This window comes from Pyxicephalus adspersus, chromosome 3 (assembly GCF_032062135.1).
Source record: "Pyxicephalus adspersus chromosome 3, UCB_Pads_2.0, whole genome shotgun sequence".
Taxonomy (NCBI): Eukaryota; Metazoa; Chordata; class Amphibia; order Anura; family Pyxicephalidae; genus Pyxicephalus; species Pyxicephalus adspersus.
Genome location: NC_092860.1, coordinates 90,964,015 through 90,989,042, shown reverse-complemented (window position 1 = coordinate 90,989,042; position 25,028 = coordinate 90,964,015). Strand labels below are relative to the sequence as shown.

Here is a 25,028-nt window from a genome sequence, read left to right as displayed (position 1 = left end):
GAACAGAGGACCCGGGAAGACATAATATTAGAAATTATTAGTGGAATCACCTATATTTTAAGCACTTAATATTCTTGTCTATTGCTAATTAGGTAGGAATAATAGCTCCATTAAGCTATCCAAAGCAGTAAAAGAATCTCCCATGTGTTGAGGTCTGTGGCTCAGTAAAATTGTGGGTGTGGGAGAGGGTTATAAGTTGACAAATGTGATCCAGGCTCATACACATCAGTCCACCTTCCAAGAAGGTCATTTCCTACACTTGTCTTCCATATTTGTTCTAGCTCTGTGGGTTCCTTTACCTAATGCTACATCTTGGAGTAAAAATGTCAGAGCTTTTGGAAGAAGAGGATAACATTTTTGGAAAAGAATATTCTTGGCCCAATATTTAAATTGCTCAGTGGTGTAAAAATGCTAAGTGCTGTAGTTCTATATTGGCAACCCCCAGCTGCCATTAAAATCATATACATAAAATGAGTATCATTTCTCAGTGCATGCATGTCTGTAGTATTTAAACTGCTATAAGGCATATAAGTTAAATGTATACTGTAGTAATAAGTACACTACTCTGATAAGTGAGGCATATTACAAAATCAAGTGAATGGTGGATCCAGTTTCAGACAGCAACTTACCTTTTTCCTTATGTAATTCAGTTCTGCAGTACATGTACCTTTCTTAATGTTTTGTCTCCTTTTAAACATTGCAATATGACTACAGAAAAATACCAGTTAGTAGCTAAAAACCAGTAGTAGGCTGACCACGCTTACTATGCCACAGTAATCTTCCAAACATTGTTAGAATCTGGCATTATTATCACAATAAATACATCCAAATGTGTTATGTTTTCTATAAGGTATTAGCAGACTTCTTTAAAATAAAAAAATAACAGAGGATAAAGGATAGCCAGCTTGCCCTGCCAAAAAGTCGTTGAGACCCCCTATCGTCTAATGTTTTTACAATGATAGGAGATGGGGTCAGCATATTAATGGCCATTTCTTCTATTGCTTTTATTACCCATCTTAACATTTGTTTCTTGTTTCCCTCCTGCAATACTAAATTTAAAGAAAATGTTAAAATCTACTTTGGTTCTGACTGGGTATAATGATTGGGTATTATGCAGCATTAAGTCAAAGGATCATGTTTAATATGATTAATATTATTATTATTAATATTAATAATAAAAACCAGTCTTTATATAGCACCAACATATTACGCAGCGCTGTACAATAAATAGGGGTTGAAAATGACTGATTCAGACAGTGACACAGAAGGAGGAGAGGACCCTGCCCCGAAGAGCTTACAATCTAAGAGATTACACATTTGGACATTTTTTGAGCTACAGTTTTCTTTTTAACTGCCATTTTCCTTTACTATTATAGTAGCTCTAACTCTTCCCTAGTGTCTAGACAAAAGCATTTTTGGCAAGAATTATACTTTTATGCATAGCTAAAATAGTTACCTTTTCTTACTACTGACTAGTGGTCATAATGACAGGATTTGGCAAAGTACATAAACATTCCAGTGTACACTTCAGTGGTACGTATTAATGGCATGAACTTGACATGTGCTCCCTTGTCTCTCATCAGCAATTAAAAGTTCATTAAGGTAAGCAAGCCGATGACAGAAAGATACAAATGTAGAACACGTTAGAATTCCCCTTGCAAGAATATATCAGTCTAAATCTCAGGGCAAATATTGGTGACTAAAAGCAGTGCTGATAGATTACTTTGGTTTTCTCCTTTAGAATATTTTCGCTTTTAGTATAATTTAGTATGCAAGAGTCTGTATAACAATAGGCTTGGTTTGCATTGTGGTATAAATAGCATATTTACAATATAAAACAACCCTTTCCTTTTCCAGTCTCACAGATACCGCTTCTGTCAAACTTTTTAGCTTATAATCAACTCACTGTTGAAAAATCAGTAAACCAAAACCTCTGCTTCAAAATTTTTCCGGATATCCAGTGATTCTCCTTTTGGGTACCACCAGCTAATTTTCTGCACAGTATGAAGAAGGTAAAGCCAAGAAGTCATCACTGCCCCTCTTGTGACAGCCATGTGCCACTAATTTCTACATTGGCAGCCAGAGGGAATGGTTGAAAAGCATATTAAGCACCTCCCCCTATCCCTTGAAGATAAAAAGAGGGAGAGGTGTTCTGTAGTCCTAATACACTTCCTGTTCTAAGGTGGCAATGCAGTACCTTTATATATTCAGTATATGAGTGAAGGTTGTCACCCCAGAGCAGAAAGTGTGTTACTGGAAGGATGGTAAAAATGAAAGAAGTCTGCAAAAAGATACTGAATACTGCAACATGTTACAATTTTGTTCTTGGGTTTAAATAAGCTCTTCTGGTCCTTACATGGTTTAACAATACAAACATCTATTGGCTTTTTTTATATTTCAAAGATTTTATTGAAGTTTTCAAATATAGTTTACAATAATTATTTCACAAGTCATCAACATGTATATAAAAAATATAACAAAAATCAGGATTTAACACTTTTACAAAACATACCTTCTCAAGTACTTTAGAAGAAGATACAAATACATTTCTCTTCATCCGTGTACAATCAAAAAGAACAAAACTTTATTAAAACTGATTTGTCACTAATATAACTATATGTAGAAGGGAAAAAAAATCAACTTCTTGAAATACAAAAACTTATCACATATAAAATAATATAGATATATAATAATAATATAAAGATAATGTGACAACTATTTAAACAGATAGGAGACATTGGTTATATTATTATCTATTGTGTGGAAATTTTCCATTATAAATGAATTAAAGTATAACCAATCAAAAAGCAGTGTATAAAGAGGTGAAAGTGGATACGTCTCATGGGTACCACTTAAGGGTCAGGGAAAGGTAAGATCAGGGAAGGGGCATTGGATGATGCCTTCCAGTAACAGGCAATCGTAATACCAGCTGCTAGGAAAATGTACTTGATCAACCTACAATGCAGTTTAGGTACCAAATCTGGTAATTTAGAAAATAAAGCGCTCTCTACCCTTTTCAGAATATTAATGTAAGGTGAAACAGTCAAGGCACACAGCACACAAATTGATCCCCAACACACTATCTGTATCCCAAACGCTGGTCTTTGTTATCCTCTGCATTCTTAGTTTATTGCATAAAACAACATGTGTGCTACACGGCTTCCACACATTCTGGAATGGATTTACGGCCATGCTCCTGTGTGCAGGTTACAGATCAGTGTCTCCCAGATTACCCTTTTGCCTGTGCAGTGTTCTAGAAGCATTGATCTATGACATGCACAGAAAGCAGGGTTGTAAATTTTCTACTTCTTAATGTGCACAAACTGATTAGTTTAATTGCTTTAAGCAAGCAATGATTAGGGTGGAAGTGGTAAAGTGTGGTCAAAAGAATGCATACTTGTTCATTGAACCATTCCCTTGACCATACATTGCATTTTTTATTCCAAGCTTGTGTGGCACCAGTCAGTGGGATCATCATCTCTCTTCTAATATAGGGGTGGGAATGAAAGGACAATGGAAGCAATAGTGTAATAGCCATGGAGTAATAGAGGGTAGTATTGATGGGCTGCCCAGGATGGGTTTTTGCCATGTTTACAAATGTTTTTTAAAGTTCAATAGGCAGTGTATAGTAAAGCTATGTACATACATCAAATGATTCTAGGTTGTTGAATGGTCAGGTTTGTCTCGAACGAGAATCGGAGGTGTGTACAGAGACCGTCTGACGTCATTCATGAATCTGTCCTGGCGGAACAACCATAATGAAAGTGAAAGGGAGGGAGTGCAGCGGGGTGCCACTCGCTCATTCTCCCCCCGCTTCTCTCCATAGAACAGAAAAGTGCTGTATGTACATCTTTCATTTGTTGGAAACGATTGTGAAAGATCTAATTTAACTGCAAAAATCTAGCGAGAGTACGCAGCTTTGGTCTATGGGATATGAATCTTGGCCATTTGTCCAGTTTTTAGGATAAATAGGCAATAAAGTTTGTCAAAAAAATGGAATGGAGGGCCTGGCATATTCACCCATCACTGGTTGCAATGCAAAAGAAAATACTTAATCCCTAACATGCTTTGGATATGCTTTAATGCAGTAAAATTTGTTTCTTTGTTTTAATGAAAAAAGGAGTGAGGGATCCCCCTTAAAATTTGATCAGACCCTTCTCATGACTTTGTGACCAGAAACAAACGGACAGCAAGCTGGAATCTGTCATTCAGCAGTGGGAGATAAGTGGGTTAACTTACTGTAGTATGGGGTTCATCATTATTGTCATAGCGTACCATCATCAAGACAATGTGATTGAATATAGATTTACTTCATGGGACATAAATAAAGCTTTTAAAAAATTGGCAAGTATGTATTATGTACTAAAGTACCCTTGTATTAATTTCTATTGGTGTCCTCAAATTCTCCACATTGCTCAAATATCCACATCCTTTTTGAGGGAGTAGGGAAGAGGTATGTAATTTATTCATGGAATCCCATCCCCATAATGAGGGAAGACAGAAGGGAAGGGGTGCTCTCTCTCTAGTCCCCTTCACACATATATACACACACATATCTTTTTTGGACTACCAGGCTGTATGCCAAGAAAAGTAGTATTGGTTATGTTTTTTAGGAGAGATACTGCATTTTTCCTGACATAAATAAGTTGTGGTTGGTTAATAGCTGTCAACTCCCCCTACACTGGCTGCTGAGAACACAAGCATTTCTAGTGAGGCTGCTCACCAAAACCTAGATTATTGTCTATTCTAACCCTCCTGACCACAGTTTAAAGGTCAGACAGTACATTGTAAGTATTTTAGTGGCCATCTACTCAAATTTCCATATGGGTACTTTACAATTTGCAATTTCCATTCTGCATAAGCTTGTGTAAATAGTAACCAGTGTGAGTTTGAGTCAGACCTCGTCTCCATTTTCTCCTACGCTACTGCTAGCCCAACACATTGGCCTGATTTATTAAGGCTCTCCAAGACTGGAGAGGATACACTTTCATCAGTGAAGCTGGGTGATCCAACAAACCTGGAATGTGTCTTGTCCAGAATTCAAAACATTTGCTAGCAAAAAGCAAATGACTTTGAAGGACTCCATTCCATGTTTGCTGGATCGCCCAGCTTCACTGATGAAAGTATATCCTCTCCAGCCTTTGAGAGCTTTAATAAATGAGGCCCATTGCTGTTTCAATATGCTATTTCCATTATTTAATATTAAAAATTGTATTTTCTATTTTTTTTAATTACATTCAGTTGTATAAAAACACATAGTTTGGACATGCATCATACTTTGCAGCACTCCAATGTGGGTATTATTAATTTCTAGCCCATTACTCTGAGGCTCTTCTATTTTTCTGTTATACGCCATAGCTATAGTGTATTAATGTCTCTTTTGTGGCCTGTCAATTAGCCTGAGCCGAGCACCAGGCTATAGCTTGTGTGCTAATGTTTCTTTCTGGACCTTTTGTTGGTCTGAATTGAGGGCCCTGCCATTACTTGTTTATGTTCTCTAATTAGGAACATCTAACTAGCCCTTCACCTGCCTACCTAACTGTTTTCCTCTATATCTAGTATCAGTTTTCCAGTACCTATAGAACTAGAAAAACAAAAATACAGAATATAGACACATATACACACTGACATATATGTACTGACACACATGAATGCACAGTGGGGGAGGTCAGAGCATTAGATGTTTAAATATTAATCTTTCTGCTGCTGGAAGGCTCTGAAGCTGATCTTGGAGTGCTGTTTTTTTTTCTAGCCATTAAGGGCACAGAAAACACAACCACTACTACCTATATTTTGTATTAATATATATGTATGTTTTACATCCTGTATTTTATTTTTAAAATTATATTCTAATACAGAATCATTTTAACTGAAGAAAAAAGATGTGAGTATGAAACTAAAACACACATATAGAAATGTTTTTCTAGAAGCTGAAAAACTATAACAGAACATCTTTGTATTCATAGTCCATTTAAAGGAAAACTTTGCAAAACTAAATTTTGTAAAAATGGAAGTGTAGAGGTAAAATGTACTCAGATCTGTCCACGATGAGCTGTTGTCGAGGATTGCTCTTTTAGGTGCAGCTTTTCTGGAACCACCGTGCCTTTTCTGTGGTCTCTATATTACAAGATTTCATAGAAGATTTCATGGGGAAAGCATCTTACTGAAACATTCATTCAGGTAGAATGACACTGCAGTAGATTAATATTTACTCTGCTTCTGTGTAAATAATGAATTTTCAGTTTTTTTGTTTTCGTTTTTTTTTTTATCTGTAATTTCCTATGACAATGTTTAGTTCCTTTCTGTTTAGTTACATAGTCAAGTTTTGTGATACCAGACCAGTAATTTAGATTTCCATCTCTTACCCCATATGACTGACCATGCGTTGTTACTCATTACCTATTACCTTACAGATGCTTTTCTAAGCTCTTTATTTGTGCTGAAGGGGTGGCATCTTAGAACAGATGTTTTAAATTCCAGGCTGTTTGGAAAAAAAATAATTCCTGACATTTATAAATGTTACACAAAATCAACGAGTGAAAAGCCTTAGAGTTTAATAAAACCAGGATCATTTTATTAAAATCGAATAACACCTTTTTAGAAGATAACATTCGGCTTCACACTGGCATTCATAGCGCACCATATTGCTCCAATTAAAGAAGTTATTTTCATGATCTTTTCACCAATTAATATTAAGGAATCTAGCCTAAGTTGCGTGCTTTCATGCTAATATAGCATATTGATATGTGCTTCCTTTAATTTTTTGATGGTATTTTTAAGGAAAGATAAAGTTATGATTGCAGTAAAAATGCTGCAAATCATTAGCTACAAAAAAATGAAATAGTGCTAAATAGGCGTTAAAGATTCACTATAAGGTATTTTTTTTTTTTAATGCTAAAGTGTGAATCCAAACCTAAATGATAACTTCACCTTTACTGCCCCACCTGTATGCCAGCCACATACTAAAATAATTATCTTCAACTCCGCTTCTGAGTTCTTCACTGTGTGGTTCTGCACAGCCTTTGCAAAAAAGAGAAATTTCAGCCATGTCATGTTCAGTTCATGCAGTTCATATCGTTATGTCATATGGGTGTTGAGCCCATTCATTGATTTGGACAGTCCGTACTAATGGCAGCTCTTGGCCATTCAGAAGGGTACTTCTCCAGCCTCATTATTAAATGGAATGAAATGTGTTCACATTAGGAGCACTTGGCCTTTGCTTAAACGATTGGAGGCTGTTGACAGGGCTGTACAGAGAAGAACTTGGGTGCAGGTCCGAAGGTAAGCATTTTCATTGGTAGTTATTATTCGGAGGGTAGGGGAAAGATTTAACAATAAAACTGCTAAACTAAAACAAGGAAATAATAATGTCAGCTGCCTAGCTATTCAGTGAGTGTATACAAATATTGCTAAACAAGAATAACTTCTTTTAGAGAGGTAGAAAATGTATTATATATGTATTGGGTATATGTATGCACCTGTGTACAATTTGTTCCTTAACCTTTTAGGCACTAGACATATTTTACAGCTAAAAGTGGACCTAAAACCAACATTTTTTAGCCTATGTGGGCTTCATTGAGATCCCACAAGGCACTTGTTATTTTCATTTCTTCTACTCATGGTAGCTCCTTGTGAGAAAGGGATACTGATTGTCTGAGCCAACCCCCATTTTATCTGGTCATGTTAATCATTGTCTTCACAGCCGCCAGAGCAAGCTCACTCCTCACAATTCTTAGTGGACAGATCTGTGATATAAAGGAGTATGAGGCCAGGTGAAGAATAAGAGTGATTGCCAATTTAAAATGCCACTCAGTAAAATAAATTTGTTCCTCTATGAAGGTTAAAAATGGGGCGTAAGCAGAAAGAGTCTAGATTAAAAAAAATAATAGTAAAGGGTACTATAATTATTGCCAAAGCTGTTAGAATTGGTACTATAATTAAATCCAAAAATAATTGAACTTGGTATCATAATTATACAGGAAACTTCCACCCTGCATGGTATTCCCTAAATAAGTTATATTCAAAACAAAGCAATCATAATACCTTGCCACTGGAAGAGCAATTGTCAACTTAATATTTTTTATTATATATTATTATATATATATTATAATAATATATTATATATTATTATTATAACTTATTTATTGTATAATCTATTTTCCTTTTTTGCTTGTTCTGTCCACTACCGGTGTTACTGTCTATACTGTGTTTTCCTAGATTCTTAAAGTACAACCAGTAATTAAGTACATTTAGTTAACTTTTGCTACACATTTGTCTGTTGGACTTTTAAGCTTTCTTGGTCAACTTTAAGAACTTCTAGTGTAGAAATTAGACCGTCATAGAATAGTTATTTAAATGATCACGTTATAAAGGGCCAACATAGGTTCAAAATAACATTCACTTCATAGGGAGACATTTTAGGCTTAGTCTACACGGATATTTTCCCCAGCGTTTAACCTGAGGCTTTAAAAGCCCATGTTTGAAATTTCAATGCATTCCAATGGGCTAATCAAGACCACGATGTTTTTTTTTTATAGATAATGCTCCTTGAACTGTTTAAAAAATAAAATGCAGTGTTAACGCGGGTAAACACGTTCATTGATTTCGTTGGGAAAACATGGCGTAGACGTTTGCCAGCGGTTTAAAGGCAACCTTTAAAATGCTAGTAAAAGTGCATAAAAACGCATATAAACACGGTGAAAAAATTACATGCGTTTTTAAAACCATCCGTGTAGACCCAGCCTTAATGTTAAATAGGCAATAATCTACAATATTATAAACCTATTTATTTTTACTAAGGTCAGCGGCTCCGCTGAAGTAGATCTGCAGTTTGCGTGGTCCGCGGCTCTGGACGGTGCCCCCCCCCCCCCCCCGAGCTGGGTCAGGAGGACCCCGCTGGGGGGCCACACTGGCCAGAGCCGCAGACCATGTCCCCTGTACAAATCCCGGGCTAGGGGAAGTGGGCGAACAACCCGCCCACTCTCCCATAGCAGGCTCAGATCTGTGATGGGAGAGTGGGTGGGTTTATGCCATCATGACATCACATTCAGTGACAAACGTCTCGGCTCCTTATCCATCTGATCCTGGCCCGGCCCCTCTACCAAATTTTAGAACCCATTTTGGCCCCTGAGTCAAAAAGTTTTCCCACCGCAGATATAGACCATTTTTATTTGAAAGAGAAGTGGCACTATATTTCTAAGCCATAGCCCCATTGATTTGTTTATTATTTTTGAATACCCACTGTTCCCCTAGTCTATTTGGTTCCTTGGCACAGTAAACTTTCTATAGTACACAAAATCTTACAAAGTGCAGAAATGTGCTCTACACAGAGCAAGTATGAGGACAAAGAGGCGAGGCTAGAATATTCTGCTTGCTTTTTTAAAATTTTATTTTTTGAATGGTGCAACCAGAGTTGCTGGTATCACTTTCCAACATGAAAAAATTGCAATTTTAATAAATAGTTAGAGGGATAGTTAGAGGCATTATCATTTATTGTTATTATTATTTCTGATAATGTATCATGAGGGACATAGGTGGATGCTCTAGCACTGCTGGAAAGCTGTCCCCTGAAACTACATTTCCTATCAAATACACTTTTATTTTCCTTGTGAGTCTTGTACTCTCGCTGACTTATTGATCAATGTGTTTCACAGAAAAACAAAAAGAAAAAGCCACGCCAATTTGGAGTGTTGCAGTGTAAAAACTACAATTTCCAAATGCTGTCTGGCTATTTTGAAGCTAAATGTCTTTATCCTGTGAAGTATATTTATCTATATTAACACATAGAAAAGTTGTTTTTTTTTTAAGCACAAATCATCATCACAGAATAGTAACCTGTTCTTTTCTCCTTATTTACAGAGAACACCAGTCCCGAGCGCCGAAGCATTCCGGTGGTTCTTTTAAGCAGATGTATATCTTATTTTCAAGGCACTCTGAAGTGATTGACAAGCACTGGTCTTGTTTTGGGAACTGCAAAGTCCATGACTGAAGAATATGCTGAGACACTATTTTCGTCTGTGTACAGGGGTTTCCTCAAAAGAAAAAAATATGAATAATATTTAAAAAAAAATCATAAAAAAAATCACTGGAGCCTGGCTGGTTTACTTATGTTTAGTACACAGGTTCTTTCTTTATGTACTTTAGCTATAATTAACAGTGAAATTGTTGTCTACTTTAAAGTGACTGCAAAAGGAAAGGTTTGGGTAAACCCCTGCTGTAATATGATGTATCTTTGAAAAAAAAGTAACATATCTATACTTCATTTCCAAATATGTGTTTCAGTACTGTAAACTGTACAGATAGCAGCTTGTATTTTGTGCGTTTAGACACGAGGAGACAATCATGTCTGAGCATCTATATGAAGATTAACAGTTTGTACGCAGCAGTGAGGTTCTGCAACTTAAATCTGGAGCAATAAATTCTAGCTTTAAACATTATTTTGCCAGCTGGTTAGTCACAGCAGCAACAGCACTGTCTTTAATTTTATTTATTTTTATTTTGTTTTATGTTTTTGTTTTTCTTTTTTTGTTTAACATTTTTGTTTTTTATGCTCTGTATACATTCCCAGTGGCTTAATTTTCTAAATGTTTTTTAAGGTCCAAAAAAATTCTACTGCATCCATTGACTACTCTGAAAAAAGCCAAATGTACCTAGAGCTTTAGCTGCCAGTGTTGGCGCTATTCCCATGTTTCTGAGGTCCTCCTTCTTTTTACGGACCTGAGGCACAATCCAAACAAAACGTTCTAACTATGTGGGCGAGCACTTGTGTTTTTAAAAATAAAAGGATATCCCTCTGAAGCACTTACCACAGATGACCCACTTTCCAGCGCTTTGTAGACCAGTGTGAAAGCAGCATATGGTATTGTTGTTTGTCCGCTAGGACCAGTCTTTTGAATTATTTGTTCAGGGAAACAGAAGTGTACTGTGACCATGTAATTGAGTACATGCCTTCTGGTCAAGTTTTTTTTCTATAGTAACTGTAAACACTGTAAAATATAAATGCATTCTCACTGTAATGACAAGAATCAAACACGCATATATATACCTGTATATATATGTCATCCACAGAAAAGGTAGGGGACTCCAGACTTGAAGTGTATTGAGATGTATGTAGGCACATTTGTGTTTAAGGGATCATTAAGATTCTGTATTATTTTACACACACTTTTCTTTTATCTAAATAGAGCTCTAGTGTACAAGTCAGAATCTCAGTTGTGTCATTTACATTATGTACAAGGGTTTATTTATTAAAAGAATTGATACTATGCAAGGGCAACAACCCATAGAAACCAATAATACCATACTGGAAACAATCATTTTGATTGGTTACTATGGACTGCTGAACTTTGTTTTATGATTCTTCCTTAATAAATGAACCCATAGAGTTTTTTTTATACTAAGATTGTTAGCCTGCCAGTTTCATCACTGCAAGTCTGGAATTGCCTATCCCATAATGCTTTATTTTTTAGACTTTGCCTAAACACTTTCAGTTTGGCTCTGACTTCTCATTCCTGTGTAGCGGTTTATTATTTTTCTTTAAAAGAAGATCTGATCTACTGAACAGCACCAATATAAAAGCACCTCTGGCAGATAAAGTTAAATATAATTTTTTAGCTAAATTGTGTATCTTACATGAGAGTCTTGTATGTTTTCATTTTTGTGTTTTTGTAATAAATGTTTTAATGACATTGAGTAGATCTATAATAGTTTTAGAAAATAATTAAAACAGATTCTAAATGACACCATGCACAGACCCTAAGCTGATTAGCATTTTTCTTACCTGTTTTTCCAATATAAATATATATCATGGAACTCTATCAAGGGGCTTTGGTGGGGAGAGGTTAGGCACAAATATGTATATCTATTTAAAGGGGGTTTTCCACTTTGCAGCTAATTGGGATCTTCTCTGGAATCAAAAACATCAAAATCATAGTTGTTTGACTTTCCTAAAGCAAACCTGTTTTCATGAAATACCAAACGTCCTTCCAGTGCAGAACAGACTCCATCCAGTCTTAAAGTTTACCTTGATTGTACCTGCCTAATATATCATTGCAACCTAAAAAAGTATATCCAGGTGTGGGGTAGGGTTCTCCATCCTTTTACCATGCAGTATATTGTACTTGAGTAGGTAATCTTCATGTCTGAGCAGTGTAATGTGGTGTGGTGGCATGGAGAGTGGACGGTATATCATAAAGATTGGTGTGCTTTTGGAAACCGTAGACATTTGCTGACCTTTATCCAGTGTAATTTTGGCAAAATAAAAAGGATTCTAAATTTTAGAAAAACATTCAGAGATAAAATAATATTAGGACTCCTGCACATACAAATTTCATGTAGAGATTATCTGATGTTTACATGAAACTACACGTTCACTAAAGTAAAAAGTGATTTTGGAGTCTGGCTGTCAGAGAAATGAGCTCTGGAAGATCTTCTGTTCAGCCATTTCAAAAAACTGCATTCTTTTCTAATATGAAGGTTGGCTTTAAGATCAAAGGAAGCCAACTTGGTTCCCATTTAAGAAACCAAACATTTTGGTCAATATCTATAGCCCAGCTCTCTGCCTCTCGGCTTACAAGCTTTGTTGACAACAGTTTCTGATGATAATTGGTATGAGAGTGAGACCCCTGGCCCTGGTTATCTGTACCCAGGAGTGGAAAACCCATTAAACTTCATAGTTGAGAATACCTATAACTAAAGTACAATAATAAGTACTAAGTACTAATCCAATACTCTGTCTGTGTTGACCATGATATTTCCTTTCAAGGACTCTGCAAAGGCCAAGCAATCTTAAAGGGAAATAGTCAGCTAAGGAATACCAAAAGAAAGTACCATTTCCACATATATCTGATGTAATCCAGAACCATTTAAAACCCTTGGGTGATCTTTTTTTAAACAGATGAAAAGCCTTATTTGTACCTTGGCTTTGCACTTCTCATTTATATTTTGCGTATTTGTTACTTCCCCCATAAATCCGGTAAATGATTCAGTCAAGCTACATTAGGTGTAAAATATCTATACATTTATTCTTAATTATGTACTCACTGTCCAATACCCTAATGTTGCATGTCTTGGTGTATTTTTGTTTTAATGACCTAATTGATATTGTAATTGTGTTGTTTTACATGTCCAGTCCAATTTAGGCTAAAGCAAAATAACAGAATTTAGGACAAAAAATGCTTTTTTTTATTATTTTAGAAATCATTCCATTTAATTTGATGTGTTTGTTCAAAATAAACAGTAAACATCGTTTTACATTTGACACCAATAATTGAGTTAAATGCTTTTTTCCATATTTTTAAAGTAAAATTGCATTGTTACATGAATATTAATTTGTTTTATCTGCAAAATTATAAATAAAAAATCTCCATTTATGGGAAATACAGGACAAAAAGTCCTAAAAAATTTTTTTTTAGCACATAGCATTGTAAAAAGAAAGTAATTAGGATTCTCTTAATGTTTACATCTTTGTTTTGCATCATAGATTAGAAAATTTTGCTTATTTGTGTTTAAGAATCTTGACATGTAACTCTTACAATTAATTCAAAAGAATAAAAATATTTATATTGGTTACATCTGTAATCAAATAATGAGGAAGGAAATGTGTTAAATGAACGTACCATTTAGGGTCGAATATCTTCAGCAAAAACCAGTAGTAGGTCTTTGATCATGGCTAGATGCATAGTGATTTCAAACACTTGGTTCCATGTAGCAACTAAATGTTCCAGATTTTGTTTGTCATTAAATTTGGCAGTCTCACACTGAGATCTACTATGTTCCTAGTGAATAAAAGACAGCTCCTACTGAATGTTAGAACGATTACTCTGCATAAAAAACAAGGGAACAAATTTTTTTTTTACTTTTTTTTCTTTTGCTTTTTAATTTATGACCCACTGATATGTACTCCCTTCACATTGTTCTCCTATTTCTGAACTGTGCTGTTATCTATTACATTTTCTAACAGATATATGTGTAAGGTGTATGTATGCTTGTGCAGTTATGGAAAAAGCAGTTTTGGAAAACAGTGTATTTATGAGAAAAAAAAATCACCTATGGGGCATGTACAAAACTGTAAAAAATACACATTAAGTTGCCCGGTAAAGTTGTTTTTGTGACATTTCTGTGTTGTTAAATAAAGGACTTTAGTATTCAAATATTTGGCATTCTATAAAACCTATTTTCTTATTAGTTTTATTCTTTATTTCCAGTCCTATATAAAACCTGTGGAAATCTCTACAAAAAAACTGAACTCCATGCAAATATATAATATAATATGTTTTTATAAAAGACACATAAATGAATGCAGTTCTGTATCAAGTATTACATAATTAAACATACTTCATCCTTTGGCAGGTAAAACAGGTCTATGTACTTTCGTCAAGTTCCATTGTGCATATTAACTACCTAAAAACTGTACCTAAATACTAAAACTAAAAACCAAGTTTTTACTACTACTTTTAGTTTTGGATACAATGGGGAAATGTTAGAACCATGTCAAGTTTAATGGCAATAGAGACATTTCCCCACACTAATTGTTCTTGTATTTGTTTTACCAGACAGGAAGTGATTGAAATTTTGCAACAGGGAAACAGACTACAGCTTTTAGAACTTCCTCTACTTCTACTACTAAAAAATTCTGTGTTGCTGTGCAGTATTTTCTTTACTTCCTGTCCTGGTGACAAACTTTTAACAGATAGGAAGTGAATGAACATCTTCAACTGAGCATCAGACTTCAGTAAAACACATAGATGTTCCAATTCTGTCCAAAAATAAAAAAATAAATGTTTTGGGTATATATAAATCAGTAAAAATAAGTAAATTTGTGTGCATTATTTGCTTGGAGTAGCCTTCAAAACAGAACTGACAAATCACTACAAATATATAATATACATTTTACAGTAAAGTCTCTCTCTGTCTCTTTAAGGGTGTACTTACTGTATATTTTTCCTAAAATGCAAATATAAGTAGCAAGTACAATTACTGAATGCCTTTTTTTCAATCCATGCCCATTGATGTATATTACTTAAAAATCTGGTTTAGTATTGATAAGTCTAAATTCTCTAGAAGGGACCTTAGGTAACTACAGGAAGCTACAATGGGGCAGTGCATATAAATAGCACAAAATCATCATCCATTAGCTTACTTAGCATATTACAAAACCAGTAACATGTTATAGAAAGCTGATTTTGGATTGACTGCTTTGAGTTACAGAATACCATGTTTATGTATATATGAATACTTATATACTATACATTATATAATATATATTTTTTTAATAAATTATATAATACATTATGAATACTTTTTTTAACTATGGTAACTAATAATCCAGTTATGAGTTTGTTTAAAACCACTTTGTGCAATTTCCATTTTTAAATGGTTCCAGGCATTACTTTTTAATGATATACAGTACAGTATTGACTTGTGCTGCGGTACATGCTTTTATGTCCTTGGAATCAGATTGTCACCTAACAGTCCTGCCAACAGAGAAGAAGCCAGTCATTGTGGCTCTGTATTCTATTCAGTGATTATCTATTTGACTTTTTTTTTTTGTATCTTTAAAACCAATTGCTCTTTCCTTTTTTTTTACATTTGATTTTAGATCCTTACTGTCCCCTGTTCTTTAGAGTTAAAAATGTTTTTTTTATTATTATTTTATTTCAGAAAAAACATAACATTTAGCCTTCTCGGTGTCCTTTTGACGTGTAATGTGTAAAGCAAACATTTTAATCCTGCTTATAGTTGGTCAGACAGGAAGGTGGGTTACTATACTGAAAGTAGTAGATGCAGTCCAGCTATGGCTCTAGGCAGATTGACAGGTAGGTGGGCACAAAAGTCAGTATGGCTGAGATTTACTGGTGTTTGGTGGATACACTTGTCAATATCAACACAGCTTTAGATTTATTCTAGAGTAGGCTTTTCAATGCCAAGATGTTTGAATGTAGGGACACTACAAGAGGAATATGTTGGCTTGTGCAAAGGTGGTGGGCAGGCAGGGGGCTGCTACCAGACTGGAGGTTTGGTGCAAACAGTGGTGAATTTGAGCTAAAGAAGGCAGTGTACATAAACAGTAATTATGAGCACAGGAAACTATATTATTTATTATTAGTTACCATTTATAGCTAATAAAGTGTGACCCACAGGTGAAGGTGACATGCCTGGTCCAAAGCAGAACGTACAGTAATGCTAAAGGTGTGTTGCCTAAAATGTTAAATATATTGAATAATGGCAAACAAGAGAAATCTGGATCTTTAGTAGTTACAAATAAGGAAGCATCATGGCTGACTGCAGATGTGTGCTGTTGATTTTTTTCTGTTGAATCACAGGCTTGGGGTGAGGACATCTAACGGTATTGTTCAACTGCAGCAGAAAAAATGTGGACACTAACCTGTTCATACTGTCAGGGCTGTGCAAAATTCAGGAGAGGGGAAACAAAATTACAAATATACAGTAAAATGTATATATTTTAAACATTTATTTATGTATTTATGTGTCTGCTCATGATTTATAACACAATAATGAAACTGAAAATAAACTTTCTAATACATAAGAAGTATGAAAGATAATGGCATATAAACCCACACAGTGTGAACAACACAGCAAATGTGCTGAATATTAACTTTAGTAAAACAGTAATGTCATGTCATGTTTAAAGCAGAACTTAAAGCACAAAAAACAAAAAAATTACATTTTCTTGTGCAAAGTCCTCAATCCATCCACAAACCAAGCCCAGTGAGTACCGCGCTGTCTCTGCTTCCCTCCTTATTCTGGTGCTCATTGTTCAAACCAGCACCACCATCTTCTTTCTTTCAGTCTTCTTCTTGTCACCTGAACTCACACTGCACAGGTGCAAGATTGGGTGTAAAAAATGTGCATAACTCACTATGTATATGTGGGATCGAGCACTTTTTGTTACATTATTGAAAAGCTCCTTGATGATGCACTGGGCATGCGGAAAGGGGCAGCCCATGGCCTCCTAGAATATGCAGTGTACGTACAGTATTTCAGGAGGCTGTGGGTTTTCAATTCAGTCTTTACCACTATAACAGTAAAGACAGAAGGGGTGGAGACGTCCGCAAATTAAAAAATAAATGCATTTTTTCCATTATTAATGGCCACCCTTGTATATAATGTTACAGTTGTGATGATAGGTCATGGTGATGTACAAGGTGTGGTAACCCATAGGAAGCATTTAACTGAGTTCACTGCAGGAACCTAGAATCTGATGGAGAAAAGTCACTACATTAGTATCATGCATTGCTGTTTATTTTTTAATATGTTGACATTAGTTGGACAGTCAAGATCTACTCCAGCTTGTTTTTAAGTTTCATAGCTACAAGGATCAATGTTTATACCTAAAGGATCCTTGTCAGCATAACCTGTGGATGAAATTGAACTCACTGTAAACCCAGCAAAGGTAAAACTCTTACGGGTGTTTTGCTAAATGCACACAATAAGAGCTAGTACAAAACTACTAATTATAAAGCCAAATATTCAATCATAGAAAAATGTGAAAGACTATGTGGGATTTCATTACCCACATCTGAAGGTAAAGTACTTATGAGAAAACCTTAATCTTCAGAATCCTATAATTACATGTATGCTTTTTTTCCCAAGGAGCTTATTCAATTTCACTTCAGACTTCTTTAATGAATTTGTCAACATAGCTTCCCTTGGCAGCAGGTTCCATGCTCTGTGTACGCAGCATCTTAGGTTGCCTGAATAATATTCAAAATAATGAAATCCCAAATGTTTGTCATCAATGCTGACGTACAATGGCAGGAAGTAAATAATTAAAAATGGCGATGTTATGTATTCTTTTTAGAAATTGTATGTAGATGAAACATGCAATGAGCATACTTCTTACTGCTCACATTTAAAGAAATGCTTTTGAAAAAAGTTTCTGTGTTCACATCAATATATATTAATAAATGACTTGGGGCTACCCACGCTTTGTTATAACCCAAGCAAACACAAAAAGTTGTCAACAGGCTCCCTCCAACGTCTATGTACCAAACACAATGGTGGCAGAGGATCCAATGGCCACCATCACAAATTGGTGCTAAAGCTCAGCTAACCAATCAGTCACTTCTGCAGTGTATACTAACTAGTAGAAAATCTGCTCACTGTATATATATATGTAACTGTTCTTTCCCGGTTTAAGTTATAGACATGGGGGAGCTGGTAAAATGCCTTAAGGTTATAACAAGTTTAGCTGCACATCAAAATAAGCAATGAAATCTCATCTTTCTAATGCTTTGTTGTCAGATCGAATCTGACGGGGCAGAGTAAACTTATGTTTTTTCCCAGGATGCACTTTTAGGGCTTTACTGAAAGCTGACAAAATAATTGTCCTGGAAATATCCAACATGTGCATTTTGGTAACATAAGACATGCATTTAAGGCTCCTTGACATAAAGGTGTTAACAGGTGATGGACATGACAGGAACTAAAGTTCTTTGAACCAAAACTCCAGGTTTTATAGACGTATTTTTGTTTCAATAATTTTTAATGCATTTTCATGTATCAAAAATTGTAAAAAAAACAAAACAAAAGAAAAACAACAAAAGCAAAAAAAAAAAAAAAAATCCACTGCAACAGCGGTATAAATAAGGAGGTTTAAGGATAAGCTAAGAGGTAAAATAAGTATACATCCTTGAGAATATTGACCCTAAAAAAGACCATTGTGGGGTTTTATTGTTATATAGATAAAAATATGGGTTTATTTGGAAGTTAGCCATTTTTAGATGTTGTGGCTTCATTAGCATTTAGTAAGTACAGAAAATATCTGTTGGTCTATTATTGTTTCTTATATAAGGACAGATTTCTTACTAATCCCATGAATCCACCATGTAATGTGTGATGACTTTGGCTGCCTCCATAGATACAGTGGATTAGTCAGTGTAACCACAGAGTATCAGGAATTGTGTTGTTCACAGGTTTACCCCAGTCAATTAGTTAAAGGGAAAACTAATATATCCACTACATCTAAGGTCTGTTAATCTGTATTATACAACATTTTTGAGTTTAGATATTCTTTGGGTATTAAAGGGTTGTATCACTTCCTATCTGTGTAAAATAGACCTTCCTATTCTGGCAGTAACAATTTGTAGGCTGGTGCTTGGAGTTCATGCTTGAGCTGTAAATAAGTTTTTAAATCATTTAGGAGCACTTTGTTAGCATATAACTAACATACTACTAACCATTGTAAAACCTCACATGTGCTGTATATTTTAGAAGATACATAGATATTAATTATTAGTTTGAGGGGCTATAAGGGTATTTTCATTAAAAGAAAATCAGATTAATGCTACCATTAACCTAGAATCATACTTGTAGTAAAGTAAATTTTGTCCATTTTCTCTGAAAAAGTTCTTTTTTTATCTTTAACAATACGTAAATAATTTAGCATAATATCTCCTAACTATGTGTTGGATGCATTTACAGTATTTGGCATGTTAATGGACTAATCTTTTCTTAATATAAAGACAAACTAGGGTTTTTAGTGTATTATACAATACAACTGAATACTGTCTCCTAATATGTTTTAGGTTTCTTTGTTTCTACCCTGACCTGAGCTATTAAAGTTCTCCCAAGGGAGAATCAAGGTAAGAACCATACAACCTGGAATTTCCTAAATTCATTTGCTATTTGTTGGCAAATATTTTCATTCCTGGACCAGATCCATTCCAGGATTGCTGGATCACCCAAGTTCACCCATGATAGTCTATCATTTCCAGTCTTGGAGAGCTTTAATAAATAAGGCCCAATATTGTTTTATTTTTCCCTTTATTTATTGTTGTACAAATCTTTAGTACACAGCAGTAAAATACACTAGATTATTTATTTCCCTCTTCCTCTCACAGGCCAGTACGCATGCCTGCCATACCTAGATTTGTTAGTAGGCTTCCACTTTAAATGAGAAAGTCTAAAGGTAAACAGATATTGATGTTCTCTCACCTAAAAAACCATAATGTTCTATAATATTGTAACAGTAATAATATGAGAGCACCCTGTATCAAGTGTGTGTTTGTAAAATAAAAATAAATTGTAAAATAAAATATTTTTTTAAATGATAATCACCTAACATTAAATTAAAATTTCAACACAAAATAGTTTCCCTTTAACCCCTGTTCTGTTTTTTGTTTTTTTTGTTTTTTTTTACCTCCTAGTTTTCTGTGAAATATACAACCATGGAATAACTGGACCACTAACATTAATGATCTTTTGCCTTTTGCTAGCCAAAATATCTGGCAGAGATAGATCTCTATTAGTAGTGCTGTGGATGATTGACTATCATCCATCTCTCAGCACAATTTTTTATGCAGTATCGCTGAAGTAGAAAATGCACTTGTAATAATTTACCATGTACACTAATTAAAAAATATTATTTGTGTGATGGCTGCAGCGTATTGGAATAGCAGTTTCATCAGAAAGTATGAACAGAAATACAACACACCATATGCACATGGACATATTATTTCACCCATCCACTGGAGAATGACTCAGAAGAACAGATTTCCAGGACTGCAATTAGAACAGTTTGCAATGGACTCATATCCTGTATCCAGACAGATCGTAAGCAGTATTCAAAGATCCGCTGTAGAAATATTTCACTGATATCTAGAATGATTACATTAACATTTTTACCCAGCTTTTGCTAGAAAACACATTTGGATTATTTAGACAAAACGAATGTATATATACTGTATATATATATATAAATTCAATAATTCAGTTCTCAGTGATGCACTGTGCAGTGTGTTATATTGTCATGTAAGATGCTGATACATGCAGAGATAATCAGTGCATCAGCACCTGTTACATGACAAAGAACCAATGCTTCTCTCACCATGTACAACCTTAATTGTAGTGGTTTTGGTAACTTTAATATGCTTTGGATGTTTTTTTTTTCATTTAGAATAAGGCTACATGAACATCCAGCTCTAATGTAGTTTAAAACTCCAGCAAGCCTTAGCATGGTAGTTTTAAGATTCACACCTGCCTTGGGACCAGGCTGTTCCATGTGGCTCCAGCAACTGCCACCTTGCCAGGCACTCAATCATGTGGACCATACTGCTGGCTCTTAAACAAGCAGAACCTGTGTCCAAAGATTTTACTCATTCTTTATGGAGCTGCCGCAGGTAAAGGCTAATTGTATTGTCTCCCTTAAAGCAGTGGTTCATTGGCATTAGAAGGCACTAACTCCACTGCAACTCATTGCCATCCTGAGCATAGCCTTAGGTGGAGGTGCTGGCGGAAATTATTCAAAGGAACATTTTCTCGAATGTTGCATACCATATTTAGGTCAATGTGATGCCATACCCAACCAATACAGATGTGCATAATATGCCAGTTAGCTTAGGGCACCCAGTTGTTGAAATTGTCTGCCTAAAGGGCATTAGCATTGTGCACTTCCTGTGTTGCCTCGAGTGCAGGCAACTATAGGACCACACTTCCTTTTACCTCTGGAACTATTGATTTAAGCAGAAGACGCTGTCTTGCTTTTGACATACTGGACTAATAATGTTGTTTACTGCGGTATTAATGGCTGGAGGTACCAGACCAGAAACCATCTTTTGTAAAATAATGTAATATTGTTTTTCTGCCCCTTTTTATTTACCTATAGATTTTAGCCAAAGCTGAAGTAGAGTCCATGTACTCTTGTCCCCATTGTACAGTTGGTACCTACAGTAACATTTTAAATCAAGGTAAATATTTTTGTTTAAAGTTCCAAACCACTATCCAATCTAAATTGGGATTTAACTGACATAAGTCGGTCAAATTACTGAGCAGAGTTAGGTATTTGAACTTTGTTTTATTAATATATTTTGCAAGCATTTTTTTCATCCAAACATTAATTATATACCAACGTATTGCACAGGTCTGGGATATTTTTTCTGATTAAATAGTTATTTAACCTTTAAAAGCTCGTATCGATTTCATTTGATAATTTACCCCAAATTTATCTCCACGTATCTATCAATAAGTCTTTTTTCTCAAATATCTATGTAAAAAAACACTACAAAAATCAATAAATCAGCAATAAAACATTAAGTGAATTACAAAAATGCCTCCTTTGTAAAGAATGCTAGTAATTTGAATATATATTCATTAGTGAATTGACCTTCTTGCTATCTTTAAAAGCTGTCCTTGTCCTGCACAAAGCTAACATCCTGTATAACACGCATGCTGCTAACATTCCAGCATCAAGGTTTGGAAAGCATCTGTGTGTAAATCGAAAAAAATTCTAATTTAAAGAAACAAATTCTTCTTTTTAGAAATCTTCTAAACCACAAACCTGCACTACTGTTGCTGAACAGATCTTGGTTCATGGCCACCTATGCAACCATTATTTGAGTACATGAGCAAATGTTAAATTTCTAAGTCTAGTGGAACAATATTGTCTGTCCTGGATTGGAGAAATCATAAAGCCAATGGACTAGGCTGCAAAGAATTATTTTGTTTTATGAAGCTAGAGATGCCCTATACTCAGCGACTAGCAGGCTTCCTTCTGGTAAGTGCAAACAATGGCAGGACATACCTGGAAAAAAAAGAGTAACACTGGAAGAAAAGCACAACCTATAGTTATTATATGGGATCCATCATTCCAAGTTACCCTGTCTGTATGTTAAAGAAATTCTAAATGGAAGGTCCTTTTCCTTTTTTCAATTTTGCAACCTCTATTAGATTTTACAGCTTTCCAAACTTATGTTTCATATGTATATGCCCAAACACTTGGTGTGGCTTTGTTCTCTAACCCCTACATCAATACATGGCACAGTGTTGACATAGGGCCGAAGTATGAAACCAAAGTGTAAAGTTGGGGACTCAGGTAGTTGATACATACTGTGAAGTGTTAAATGGTGGTAAGTCTGGTGTTATAATGGAGCAAAGGTAAGAAACATGGACCACCAGAGAGATGAGTATAATACCTTTTGTGTTGCAAGGAGTTGTCATGTGTGATTTTTAAACAGACTGATATGGTTACTTTAAACAAGAACTATTTTTACTTTTTAACACAAATTTTAAAAATGTATGCATGAGACTTTTTAAACCTGTTTTAATATATTAGTAATTGGTGGATTTTCCTTGTCTCCCAACTGCTGTTTGGGGACAGTGCAGGGCCTAGGAAATTTTATGATCTTGTTCTTCTTTCTAAACAGCCCAGATGTCATAGATATCCTATGCGTCTCTTTAAGTATGTACACTCCTAAGTTTGTATTAGGCAGAAACAATCACTGTATAGAACAACCCTTTCACATGTTCTTCCTTGTTATTTGTTTGTCATTTTTTTAAAAAGTTGTAAGTGAAAAGGAGGGAGGATGGGGTGGAGTGGGAGAAGAATTGCCCTTTTTTTATGGCCAGTTCCTGGCAAAACCCTATAGGGAGAACTTCCTGTATTTAATTATTTTGTCACTTCCTTTAGATGGTAACACCCCTTCATCACCTTTAACTAATACCATGAAGAAACTAGGCAAATGGATTATAAAAATTATAGAAAATGAAAAGTGCAAAAGCTGTCATTAGTACTGGCATGCTACCCCAGCTTTTTAACATGCTCGCCAGTTTAATTAACGTATTAAGCAACCTAATTAGCATTTTGGTTGCCTGAGTAAATAAAAGGATTTTTCTTCTGTTTGAGGCTGCAGACTTTGAATAGCCCATATTTTTAAAACGTACAGAGACGGCCACATGCACAAAAAGAACGTAGAAAATGCATACGAAGAATGTGTCTGGTCTTGTTAACATTTCATAATGAATTTCTATTGCTCAAGCAATAAAAGCATTTTTGTGTATCCGCATATACTAATTGCGAGAATGATAAGATTTGTGCTTGTTGTGCCTCTTGCTTTGATACAAGTGTTTGATTTGGATTCATTGAAGATAGAATGATTGTGAATGTCTTTACAATCTGGAATTTCTAAAGTCAGTAGGAACTTTTATCATCCGCCTTCACAATGACCCTATTAACCTGAGAGAGACCAACATAGCTAGTGAAATGAACAAATGGAAATGAGTACTACTGGGCATTCTGAAGTAAGAATGACACCAGTCCCTTTTCTGTCCCTTTGTTTCCTATAATATATCTATCCATATTTGCTTTCCCTTTTTCTTACACACAACCATACAGGAAAGCAGTGCTTAATCAAGGTCCTTTGGCACCCAAAGCAAAAATGTCAAAGTGCATCCCCCTCCCATTAGGTTGTAGGTCCTACCCTCCCCAGTGCTCGAATCTTCTGGACAGTTGGGCTCGTCTTGGGTGAGAATATGAGATGTGTACAGTGGTCGTCCTACGTAATTCCATTAACAGATCCATGAATGACCGAACAGGGCAGGGGGTGCATAGCTATATTGATAAAGCAACCAACTCTTCAGCACCCTAATTCGGTGAACAGGTCTGCTAAGGTAAGAGTGACCTAAATATAGCTTCAGGTTTTGGCAGACTTTAGTTAGGGCAGATTAAAAAAGTAATTACAGGACACAGCAAAACAGAGACCAAATCAGCAATCAAATTTAGTTAATAATTTTCAAAAATTAACAACTGTACAGCATGGGCACTTTTTCGATATGTGTTATATTACCAACTGGTGTTCTGTTAAATGCCAACTCCAATTGGAACGTTTTCTCCATTTAAATATTTTCTATTAGACTATTAATAGTATACTACTAAACAAAATACTTATTACCCTGTATAGATAAACACATTTACTCTTTCTCTTATTTTCTAATCATATCATCAATCAATCAATTAAAAATATACTTTCTCTGAAAAATTTGCAGTTGCAATCATTGACAAGAGTTTACTGTATCATTTCTAATCTCTAACACCAATAGTGCCTTGTGTCCAGCATAGTCACATTAAAGCTTTATTTAGACATAGCATGCGATCATAGACCAAGGGTAAATCTCATAACCAAAGATACTTGTGGACAAGTTCATACATCAGCAAAACTGGAGTAGCGTGTCTTTTATGGGCCGTATAAAAGACGCTCATTAATCCAGCTGATGAGAGAAGAGAGGAGACTTCA

General features: G+C 35.2%; 1 protein-coding gene across 3 annotated transcripts in view; it reads left to right on the top strand.

Moving 5' to 3' along the window:
* CXXC4 (CXXC finger protein 4) overlaps positions 1-25,028 on the top strand; it is a 178,869-nt gene that overhangs the window by 63,569 nt on the left and 90,272 nt on the right. For 2 of the 3 annotated variants that reach the window (XM_072405654.1, XM_072405655.1), the window contains one exon: positions 9,859-14,144. The exons of the other annotated variant lie outside the window; for it this stretch is intronic. In XM_072405654.1, coding sequence (XP_072261755.1) covers positions 9,859-9,903 — 45 coding nt within the window. In that variant the 3' untranslated portion in view covers positions 9,904-14,144. Of the gene's footprint in view, positions 1-9,858; positions 14,145-25,028 lie in introns of those variants that run through there. 3 annotated transcript variants of the gene reach the window in all.